Source organism: Labeo rohita, chromosome 9, assembly GCF_022985175.1.
Source record: "Labeo rohita strain BAU-BD-2019 chromosome 9, IGBB_LRoh.1.0, whole genome shotgun sequence".
In the NCBI taxonomy this organism is placed as follows: Eukaryota; Metazoa; Chordata; class Actinopteri; order Cypriniformes; family Cyprinidae; genus Labeo; species Labeo rohita.
This window is the reverse complement of record NC_066877.1, coordinates 20960063-20972150: the sequence shown is the minus strand read 5'-3', so window position 1 is coordinate 20972150 and position 12088 is coordinate 20960063. Positions and strand designations below refer to the sequence as shown.

General features: G+C 39.1%; 1 protein-coding gene across 3 annotated transcripts in view; it reads right to left on the bottom strand.

Annotated features, from left to right (window-relative positions):
* The window catches only part of dachd (dachshund d), a 127064-nt gene extending 115501 nt beyond the window's left edge, over positions 1-11563 (bottom strand). For 2 of the 3 annotated variants that reach the window (XM_051118813.1, XM_051118814.1), the window contains exon 1: positions 10821-11563. In XM_051118813.1, coding sequence (XP_050974770.1) covers positions 10821-11386 — 566 coding nt within the window. In that variant the 5' untranslated portion in view covers positions 11387-11563. The remainder of the gene's footprint in view (positions 1-10820) is intronic. The other variant, XM_051118812.1, reaches the window with a different exon arrangement.
* Between the last annotated feature and the right edge of the window lie 525 nt (positions 11564-12088).

Genomic DNA, 12088 nt, shown 5'->3' with positions numbered 1-12088 from the left:
TCATTTCTATTAATTTTCCACTGATTTACTTATAAGCATTAGCTGCTTCCAGCGCTGTCTACCTGTGTTTTCTCTTCCGCGATCGCTGTTCTGACTTGTTGCTGTCACTTGTTTTCTGAATGAATCAGTGTTTTGAATGAATCGTTTGACTTAATGATTCCATGACTCGCTCATAAACAAACAACAATTCGTTGCCACCTACTGGCATGCAGAAATGTGCAAAAATGTATGAAAACCCCCATCACTAATACACAGATTGACAGTTTGTCGGGAACACAGACACAGATAGATGAGAGTTGTAATAATATGAACTTCCAACGAAGGAACTGACAGTCTTTATCTGTTGTTACTGTTGTTGTTGTTTTGTCAAGGCTTTGCTGTTCTCTGTACAGCACACACGGCCTTCCGCTGTGCTCCCAGCACCGTGTTCCCTTCTCCCTCCTCGGCAGGACAGTCTTTCCCATTAAATAAGTCCTATTCCACTTAATGGCAACCTTGGGAGATCTGTAGCGCTTGAAAGCACCGGCACTTAACACTTTGTAGTCAGAGAAAACGTTTTTTTGATCTGCTCGTGTCATTTAATCATCCGTATTCTACCGAGCTACTCAGAAACAATTTTGCAGGATATTAACTTCTGGCTAAACCCTGCTTGTGCCATTTGTGGTTCCACTCAACCAATGGTCCCGTGGGGGCCAGAGCCCTCCTCACAGCTGTAATGAGCTTTACTGAGCTGAATAAAACAGTTAATAGAAAGGTAAGATCAAAAATGCATGAATCATGAAATATTAGCCAGATCTCAATAAAAACGGCTCTGGTTAAGTAGACGTAGCTGTCCGTAGCGTTGTTGGGCGGCTTCAGCAGTGCAGGAGACAGTTTAGTAGCTTATTGAATGGCTATACCATACCTCCTCCATGTATAAAGTTACTTAAGTGCTCGCCTGCAGGGAGAACCATGTCAAATCGCATTGAAAATAACTTTGAGGAGCAAATTGAATGTATTAGCTTAAAGGGAGGTGATGTCTGCGGGGACCGCTGACACTTAATACTGAATTATCCTAGACAAAATACGCTGAGCAAAAGTAAAGTGATTCACTGTTCTTTCAACCCCCCCAAGAAGAGACAAAAAACAGTTTCTGTTGGTGAGAAAACCTACTTATTACTTGGTTGGCATTCACAGAATACACAGACAGGCAGTGCCGTCCCATGAAAACCATTTTTGTTCCATTACAAAAAACTAGGTCATCCTCTCATAATTGTCAATCATGCAATAAATCTTTCTGTGCCGCAAATGAATACTGCACTGGGAATGAAACAAAGCTTATTGGCATGCAGTGTCAGCTTGACTTAATTCATTCTCCTTTTCAGCTGAGCCTATTCATATGTGAAGTTTACGGATATCACACTGCCTGTTCCAGAGCGGGATAATAGATGTGGACAGACACATTATGCTGGGAATGTTGTATTAGCACAGCGTAAGCTGTCTGAATGGAGACACAGCTCACAACAGAGTTTCAAATGTGAGACCGGATCCACAACTAGAATAAATTATCCTTCTTTAAGGCACTTTGGAAGAATATTCTCTCCCGAGCACACAAATGTAAATATGTAAATGTATGTACAGCCATGAACCTTCTCTTCAATGGCGCTGAAACGAAAACAACAAGCAGAACTTTCAAGGGAATCGTTTTCTCTGAATCATCTGTTAGTGACGTCATGTCTTAAAATAAATCCACAATCAAAATCATTAGGAACGTAATCCTTTCTGGTGCAGTAAGAGCATGGAAAAGACTTGAGCACGTCTTAAAATTAATAGCGGTAATGCAAAAGACAACAAAGGGTATCATGGGAAAGAAAAAGCACAAAGAGCACTTAAATGTCTCAACAGTTTCTCATTTTTCTTCAAAAAGACCCCATTAAATCTCTGAAGTATCACCTCTTGAGTTTTAGAAGAAATGTCAACACAATTTCAAACTGTGCATTAAAAAGTCAAAGATTTCAATATAAGCTCCCATCAGATTCTTGACAAATTTCAAATTTCAAACTCAATTTTTTTAATTAATTAAATATATTTTTAGAATTACTTTTAAGACAGAATATCTCACACAAAGTTGAGAGAAAGTTTTCTGAGCCACCTCTGAGAAATATTATTTTTCTTTTTGATATTATCTGTTTCTCCAACCTGGGGGGTGTTTCATAAAACAAGCTGACCAAATAAGCCAGGCTTATTTCAGTTAGTGATTTGGCTCAAAATAAGTCAGACTAACTGAAATAAGCCTGGCTTATTTGGTAAACTTGTCTCATGAAACACCCCAGGTCTCATAAAAAAATAATAATAACAATAATAATTTGTTAGAGAAGGTGAAATCATAAGAAATTGTTGAGTTGTGGGAAAACACTGTATAAAAACCCCAACTAAACCCCAGCTAAACCTATTTTACATTTAAAGTACTACAGTTTTGCACATTCCAAGTCATAGAGTGTCATAGGATTTCGCCACCTTGTATGAATTATTACAAGTTAAGACTGTGTTTTGTTTCTGAATATGTAATTGTTCCACCACACAAAGGCTTGAACACAATATCCGTGTCTGCTACAGCTCTGGGCTCACCATTTACCTTCTCCTGCCAGGTGTCGTCAGTTTACAAATATCTGATTGGACAGACGGGAAATGCAGTGGTACGCCTCCAGCAGACGAGTTCGGTGTCATGTCTCTCTGGAGCAAACTGTCAGTCTTTAAGAAGAGAGTAATAATAGCTGGGTACCACAGCCACTTGCTATGGAAAAAACACTTTCTTTTTTTAAAGGAACCTTAGCGAGAAGCTGACATTTGAGTCTGGAAGAGAAACTCAAGCGGAGCATCATAGAAAGAGTTATCAGAATGGCTGTCTCACCGGACTTAGAAAACAGCAACGTGAGAAGCTCTGGATTGCTTTCAAAGGAACAACACCTTTGTTTGTTGATAATGAAATACAGTAAAGCCCGTGGAGGGTTTCGGAGGGTTTTGGGAAATGCATACTTTGTACTACAGTTATTAAAGGCAGAATTGCGATTTGTTTTTTTTTCGTAGGCCGTATTGCATGAAGTTGTGTGCTATGCGACACTCATTCACGTTGGCCTTCATCTGGCATTCTATGATCAAGCAACAAGGTCTCTTAACTGTTTGCTTTGCTTTCATAAAAAGACTACAGCAGCATTTAAAAACTTTCTTATATTTGAATGGAAAAGGAAGCATGATGCTTGAATATTTACATCAATGCAATAGATGAATTAAAAGTAGGGCTGGGCGATATGGCCAAAAAATGATCACGATATTTTTTTTTCTGCATCAGTTGATATCAATAATTATCACAATAAATGTTACAATTTTATTTCTTTTAAGTTTAAAGGCAGATTTTTGCTACAATCTGAAAGTTGTAAAAACCAGATGGTTAATTGTGGCTTTAAACTATTCTTTATGGTCAGAACAATTCTTGACACTGTCATTTTTCCTTAACAAATAGAAATAAATAATTAATAGAAAAATATAATTTCTTAGTTCTGCATGTTTTAATGAGTAATATTGTTTCAAATCAAGAAACAGGTTTGTGTTGCCTAATAATATTAATAATAATATAAAATAATAATAATATAATAATATAATCTTAGCGTTACACGTTTGGTAGTAGCAACCTGATTTTTATATGGTGAAACTGAATTATTCTGACTGTTTGAGTTTTTTTTTTAAATTAACCATTGCTCTTTCATAGTATCATCCATAGGTCATGATAATAATAGTTAAAACCACAAATATAGCACCTCAGTACCATGGTAAAAATGTAATATGGTTCCTAGGTATTTGTATGAAAAACAGTAGTCTAAATACATTTAGTATAAATGCATAAACGCTATATCACAAAAAATACTGTAATTATATTCCATTACTCCTGCTTCAATACATTTAATAAATGTCTACATTAATAATATAAAAACTTGACAAAAACATACCCACATTTTTGACACAATACCACTGTGCAATTAGTGTTCCTACATTAAATCTATGGTAAATGATGGTGATTTGTTGATTAAAAAGCGTTCTGACTGTATTGTTGCGCACAGTGTTTCTTCTGTTTGTCAGTGCTGTTTCAACTGGCTTTAAAACGAGTCATTTGTGTTCCAATCTGAATTCAAGAGCTTCACACTGGATCTCACAGCGCTGTTTACTGACCGAGAATTTTGATCCGAGCGGATAAACGGTCCGAGTGGCGCGCTTTGAATAGTGTTCTTTTGTTTCGCCGTTGCCGCACAAACATTATATCGAACTTTTGTTATCGTTTATCGAAAAAATGTATATTGCGAGATAATCATCGTTAGCGATTTATCGCCCAGCCCCAAATAAATAAAAGCTATTGAATAAAACAAATAGAAAACATGCAAAATATGCTTTCTCTAAAGGCTGTGAGAATGAGTCACAAACACACAAACAACTGCATCAATACCGGCAACATATGGGATCCTCAGTGGGAACGAGCACCGAAATTTGGCTTTTCTATTATAATTCAATTGTGTTAAATTGACTTGATGGGCTTCTGTGCAGCCCGTGAGGATTCCAGCTTCATAAGAGAGGCCTGGTGTCTCAGCTTTGTCAAAGGCCCATCATGCTTTGAGCTCTGATAGAGTTCCATTCTATTCTCAAGTGTCATTAGCTGTGGGCCAGGTAAAGATTAGATAACAATCAGAACTTTATGAGATACCTTCAGAGGTGTTAGAAGTCTTTTGTCACACTGCTAAGAGAGAAATGTGGCTTTTACAAAAAAAAAAAAAGCTTATAATTTCCTCTTTTCTTTCACTCCTTTGAAATATCAAACAGAGTGAGGACTCTTCAGTTGTTTTGGCAGCACTGAAAAATGTAAACGTATTTTCAAGGAGCAAAGGAAAACTCTTAACATGCCTTGTTAAGCACATTTCATGGAGTATTCATAAATGACTAGATATATAATTTATGGCAGAATTCTGAAAGCGGTTTTATCAAAGGTACTTTAATAATATAATTCGCTTTTGCAGGAGAGTTTGAAGTGAATTGAATTGAGAACGCTATTTATTTTGTCCTAGGAAAAGAGTCTCCAGCACTCCAGAGCTCTTTGTTTTTCTTTAATGGAGTCTCATTGCGCTGTAAAGTGGCGCTTGTTCTGACCTAAATGAAAACAGCCTCGAGACCTCAGCGGTCACCTGTCCTTCACTGCAGTCCCGCCAAAACCTGCTGACGGCATCTCCGAGCTCTTCATCGATGCTGTTTATGACAGCGGTTCAAAGCTAAATATCCAGCTTTTGCTGTCTTCTTTCAAAACCGCAGAGCTCGTAAAACATCCATCATGACTTTCCTCCATTTTATAACAGAGTAAATATCACTCGCACAGGGTAGATTTCCCATCATTCTCTTTTATCACAGCAGAGTGGGACAAGAAGAGGCCATTAAGTTCAAACAACGCAGATATTTCCGTGATAACATGAAAAAGTTTATATAGGGAGAGATTCATCATTTGATAGGATCTTGAAGACGAGGGAAAAAACAAGAAGAGGAAATTTCTGGAATCCCATTTGAGATTGCTTCCCTGAAGTATTCTTCACGTCTTTTTTTTTTTTTTCTCATGTCAGCTTCAACATGAAAATGAAGCCAGGGAAAATTAACTCCTGATACGGCTACGCTGAATTAGACGGGGGGGAAAAAAAAGAAAAACACTTTTTAAGGATTCCGGCCTTGTCATTTTCAATTTTCTGCTCTTTGGACATGCTTGTATTCAGATTCCCGAACATCTACTCGGCATATCAATCCTAATTAGACAATCTGGGTCCGCAAAGGATGAGAGCCGAGTTATTTGCATAATTTAATCATAAATACTCAGCGATACATATTTCCGAATGCATTTGTACAATCATCTTTCTATCCTTAGGGCAAAAGTATTAATATGATTAGGCAATAATTCTTTAAAAAAGGAGGAAAATAGGAAACCAGAAAGTGCACTCTCTTTTTAAACTCCAGCTTTGGGCTATATGAAAAATTAATTAATTTCTGGGGAAAATCAATTTCTTTATGTGACCATATTAGACAGAGCCGAGCTAAGGCCCGCAATCGCTCTCCAATCAAGAAATCTCATCTGCTCCCTCTAACTTGTGTCAGTAGTGGTTAGCGTCCCTACGCGAGCGTCAGCGATCTGCGCACTGCTTCCTAAATATGCTGTAATGTGGAAGGGATGGTGGCTAAAGACATGCCAGGGCTCCGAGTCAGAGAGCTCGTAATGCATCGCTTTTTCTACACGCAATCTGTCTCAGGTGCGACTACCGAGGCTAGTGTCACTGTCCTGTCTCATTTCATACAGCTGCTGGTCAGAAAAAAAGAACCTGAGGATGATTCGACATGCGTACACTTGCTTGTTTGATTCGAGACTGATTGATGACTCACGCCGTCACTCACGGTCACCACAACCTGTACTGAGAATCACGAACGTCTGCTATTTGCGCAATTAACGTTGCGTGTTTGCCCAGTCATATTTTTGATTTTAAAGGACAGTTCATTCAAAAAAAAAAACTGAAATGAAAATTCTGTCATCATTTAGTCAAACCTGTATGACTTTTTTATGCAGAACACGAAAGATGATTTTTGAGGATATGTCTCCTCATTGGACCTAGCTAACTTTTATCTTCTTCTGTGTGAGCAAATAATGATTTTTATTTTTCGTTTTCAGTTTGAGCTGAACTATCCCTACAAATATGCGGGTCAAATGTGACCACAAAACCAGTCTTAAGTAGCATAGATATATTTGTAGAAATAGCCAAAAATACCTTTTTTTATCATGTTCCATTAAGATATTTTGTACATTTCCTACTGTAAATATATCAAAACTTTCTGCTTTCAGATTATATATAATTCTCAGTTTCAAAAAACTGACCCCCTGTGTTTTGTGGTCCAGGGTCACAAATGTCAAATGAGTCTGCATATTGAAATTCAAGAGCGAAGAGCATGAAAAGAGGAAACGCATCAAATACAAGAGTTTCAAGAAACGTACATGTTTATTTTTTCCTGGAACTAGTGTTTCAAATGAACCTCAGAGGTATCAAGTAGCTTTTATCAGTGTCACGTTCATAACAAACTCCTCTTTTGCCATCCTCTCGCATTGACGACGGATGCCAAGTGCACAGTTAATTTGAACACACGTGGCTAATCCTATCAAGGAGAGCTCCAGTGACTCACGGCGACGGAAAAGATAAAAACCGGATTGTTTATCTGCTTCATTTTCGATCTATCAGCACTGATCGCGAGTGAGGAATATGGAATCCTACATATGATTTGTAAGAAAGTGCTACAATGAATCTGTGATTTTAACAAGCCTTTTAACATGCATCCCCCCGCCCCCCCATACATCTCCCCCTCCAACTCTTTCATCCTAATCAGCATCTGTCTCTCTGTTTTTTGAAGTTATTATCGCCTCAGCTCCCTCTTGGATGTGGTTGCTGGGTGACGGGTATCTTAGCACCCACTCTGACTGGGAATGATTTGAATTCGATCCAAAGATTTCCCATGAGTACCTGTAAACACATCCGTGCCTTGTCGAAAACAAATATATCAGAAGAGCACTGCAAAGAGAGCGAGAGAGGGGGAAAAAAAGAGCGATAAAATCTGCCACTGTGTGTTAAGACGCACCCCTGAGTGCTAAACAAAATAATGACGCTCCTCTGTAAATATGCCAGTCTGTGTTGTACACAAACAAAAATATTTTGTCAAATGTGATGCTCTTGTGACTGAAGTAGAAATCCTTAAAGTAAAATATACATTTAAAACATAATTAACGAAATACAAGAAAATACAAATTAATCTAAAATATGCAAGTGTATTCACATGCATCTATTTAACCTGTCAATTAAGACAATCCCTCCGACGTAACAGCTGCCTCAGCACTCACCTCCAGCCCAGCCGCCCTGGTGTTTCAATAACCTTTCCTTAGAGTTCAAGTGTCACCAGGCGGCGAGAACCGCACCGTCCCACACGGACAAAATGGAAAGGAAAACAAGGAGCTGAAGTATTGCTTCTCACAGGGCAGACTCATAACTCCTATGAAAGCAGAGAGATTACAGCCCCGTATCTGTTCGGCGGCAGAAGGTACGCATTAATCTGGGCCGAGGGTCCCCGGGAGAACGAGGGGGGGGGGGAGCCGGAGGAACACGTCCTCATGCGGAAGGGAGAACGGGGCGAGTCTGACTCGGCTTCACGGGGAATTCTTTTAACGTGAGCAGACAAAGATGTAAGGCCGCTGTTATCCCATAGCAAAGAGGATTATTAGCAGTTCTTCAGTACTCAGGAAGTCGAACAGCGTGCTGGAAAAGTAAGACAACTACTGCTTCTACCTTTTTTTTTAATATCTCTAGGTTTGTGCCTAATAGGATTTGAACACAGCCCAGGGCAGACTCAAACCTGACCACTTATGCTGTAAGCATGTGGACGACACAATGCGCCACACCTCTGATATTCTCATGGCATGATAATGTAAACCTCTGCTTTAGATGAACTAAATGATCCATCCTTCAAACTCAACATCTGAGCACGGCATCACAAGTCACGTCCACGCAAGAGTTATGACTTAGCGTGCTGACCTTCCCCGTACGGAGAGCCAAAACAGATGTAGATACATTAAATCCACACTGTAAATAAGAGCCGGTGTGTTTGTGTTCCATCCGAGCAGATACCTTTGTCCATACAAATGATGTAATCCTCCAAATGGGAAGCAGACATGGAGGAGGTGATTGATTTCAGCATAACACCGGCAGTACCAGGTGCTTTCAGAGACAATTACAGGCCTCTCTATGCAGCAGTAATAGGCCAGCACTTTAGCGTCATTAAAGCAATGTGTAGCACTGCATTATCCTTTAACCCCATCACTGACCACTCTCCTTCCCAGCCCTGGAGTTCAAACCACACACTCCATCACCTCAGGACCCTGGGACGGGCCGCACAAGGAGGAGGAGGGGAGCCGGACTGAATGCAGGCTCAGGCCCAGAAGGAGCTCGGCACAGACAGACTGAGAACAGACCGCTCCATTAGCACCGCTGCTGGACAAACACGCATCGCACTTGTCATAAAGCTAGAGGGGAATATTTACAATGACAAAAATGTACAATAAATATAAAGTGTACATAGAAGTGCATTGATTAAATAAAGTGTGCAATGCATCTGGTGTTATTCTGCAGATGTAATTATGACCTGCATTAAGAAATCCAACATATGTGCTTTACAAGAAAGAGAAAAAATAAATATAATTAGTTAATAAACCATATTAAAATTATATACATTGTGCCAAAAAAATACGTAATGTGGATTTTTTTAAATAAGAGTTTTTATTCCGCACTCACTCTGAATAAAACTGGCAATTGTCCAAAACAGAAAATCATATTAGGAAGTGTTATTTTGTATAGATATTTTAATGTTATAATTATTCTAATTAATAACGTAGTGTAGTTTGTGTCAGATTGCACATTTAGATCTAAAAAGATTTACATAAGTATTATGTGCAATTTGTCACAATATTCTCATAAACTACTTGTGATTTAATTTTCAGTTTTTCAAGCATTGAAAATTCTCATTAAAAAAAGAAAATATCTGTACAACACTCAGGCTGGAATTGCTGCATGCGAGGTGTTTTATGTTTTCATTTCAGATGAGCTGTCAACACCTTGACATTTTTAAATTAGCTTACTTTTTGCTAGTAATTATTGGGCCCATTCACTTGATCACTAAAGGGTGACATTAAAGTTTCAGGGCGAATTATTCACCGATGTTACAAGCAGTAATTGTTTCCTGTGTGATTTTGTACCTTGAAGCACTGTATCACTCCTGCCATTAAGTATACAAGCACTTATTGACTATGATTTGATTTTTCCCCAGAGGAAGAAAAGAGCAGAAAGAAATGTCTGCCTATAAATTCAACTAATACATAAGAGAGAACATCTATTATAATAATTCTGACAAGCTTGCTTATTTTTAAATCTGCTCAAAAAACATTTCAAATAAAATTTTGTCTATAATGTGAGCTCACTACTGCCTACAGCTTGCACGAATGCAGGGTGAGTTTAAAACACTTTAAAACATCAAACTTGTTAGTAGCAAAAACATTTAACGACAAGAGAAAGCTCTCATGTTATATACATAAATCTGAAAATGATTTTCACTAAATATATTTAGGGCCAACTGTCATTTATGAATGATTAATTATCATACATATTTGAAATAAAAAACACCCTGTATTTTGCATGCAACACAACACTTCAATAAAATGTTTGCATTTATTATATTCAACTTTCTACTACTGGAAAAAGCTGAGTTAGTCGCTTTATCGTATTCTAGTATTTGTTGCAAATTTTTCTAAATTTCTTATTCTGATTATGTACAAAAATGAGAAGTGGTTCTTCAGTGGTTTTTTGCAACACCTTACTTTCAGCAAAGATCCCTCCCTTTTCTCTCTGCATAGAGTTCTTGAGCTCAAATTTATTGATGTCACATTTTAAGTAAAGAACATAGAATAAAAAATGTTTTTTCGCTGAATTTAAAAGGTTCTAGTGTGACATCAGACTGTAAAATCCTTTGGGAGCCTTTTTTTTTAAAGTGCAAATACAAATCTGAACGTTCTTGCAAAAACCCTGTACGTTATTTCCACATATTAATGTAATTATTAGCGTAACGCATAAAGTAGCTAGGTTAGTTTTACTAGCCATGCTTTCTAGCGAAAGGTTCACTTCACTTCTTATCCAAGTTGACTATTGATTATTTGTTTTGGAGAACTAAAAGAGTGTTCTAACCTGGCATTAGTGCAGTCGTTGTAGAGGGTCTCGAAGTCTTTTCTGGAGATGAGTTTGCAGCGGTTGACCCCGGGCTGGATGGCCCCCAGTCCGCGCAGGATGCGGACCTGCTCCACGTTACACACCACCGGCGTGATCTCCAGCCGCTTGAGTTTGGTGTAGACGGTGTGCAGACCCCCGACAAGGTGTTTGAGAAACAGGTCAAACGCCTGGGGCAGGCAGATGAGCTCCTGTCCTTCCACCGTGAAAGAGGCCACCTTGGCGCCCCTGAGCTCCACCATCCGACACTCATTATTCTGCGGGGTGTTTTCAACAGGGGACGGGGTAGAATACACGGGCTTGCCGGCCAGTGGGATGCTGCTGGTGTTGGTGCTGATCAGATCCGTGCGGAACAGATTCTGGGTCGCTGACTGAGAAGGAGACGCAGAAGTGGCCGAAGGCGAGGATGATGATGCTGCGGTCGCGGAGCATGATGATGATGATGCTGATGATGCTGACGAAGAAGTTGAGATCGGACACGGCTGGACCAGAGACGATGGGGGAATCAGAGCAGCCGGCACGGCCATGGTGTTCTGCACCTATCAAATAAGTTCAGACGGGAAGGAGAGCCAGTATGCAAAAGTAGCGCAAAGAAGAACAAATCCACCCCGAGTGCGCTCCGCCGACGCGCGAATGGATGTGGAGAGGTGCCGTGCTGAAATTAGGGCTCTGAGAAAGATTGAGAGAGAATGACAGGAAGAAAATGAGCAGAAAAGTGTGCCTCTGCTCTGTGGATGAGTTGTTGTTGTCACAAGGTACAGAGAGGGAGGAGCCACTATCAGCCCTTTGAAACGGAGACATGCACAATCTAATGCGACCCTAGTGGAACAGCGTGCGGAACATTTCCAGCATTTACTTACAACCTTTTTTGCTCGGATGAAACCTGCGCTTCTCCTAGGAATGTTTTCCGAAACTCATCTTAATACGACGAGCTCTGCGCCAGGACGCCTATCGCCTATTATTGTTTATTGTTTGAAAGTACACTTCAAGTTCACACTTTTTTTGAGTGAGACAATAAGCAAATAAAAAGGTAAAACTTTTTTGTAATTTCATTAATATTTTATTTATGGCAAATATATGCAGATACAAATTTATAACGATGTGTTATAAATATATCTGTTGTTGATTTTAATTAAAGTTATTATCACTGATACAATTCACAAAAGTATAGATGCAGAAAGTACTGTGAATTGAATCAGTATCACATTCAGAACTTCAGGTGAGTTACC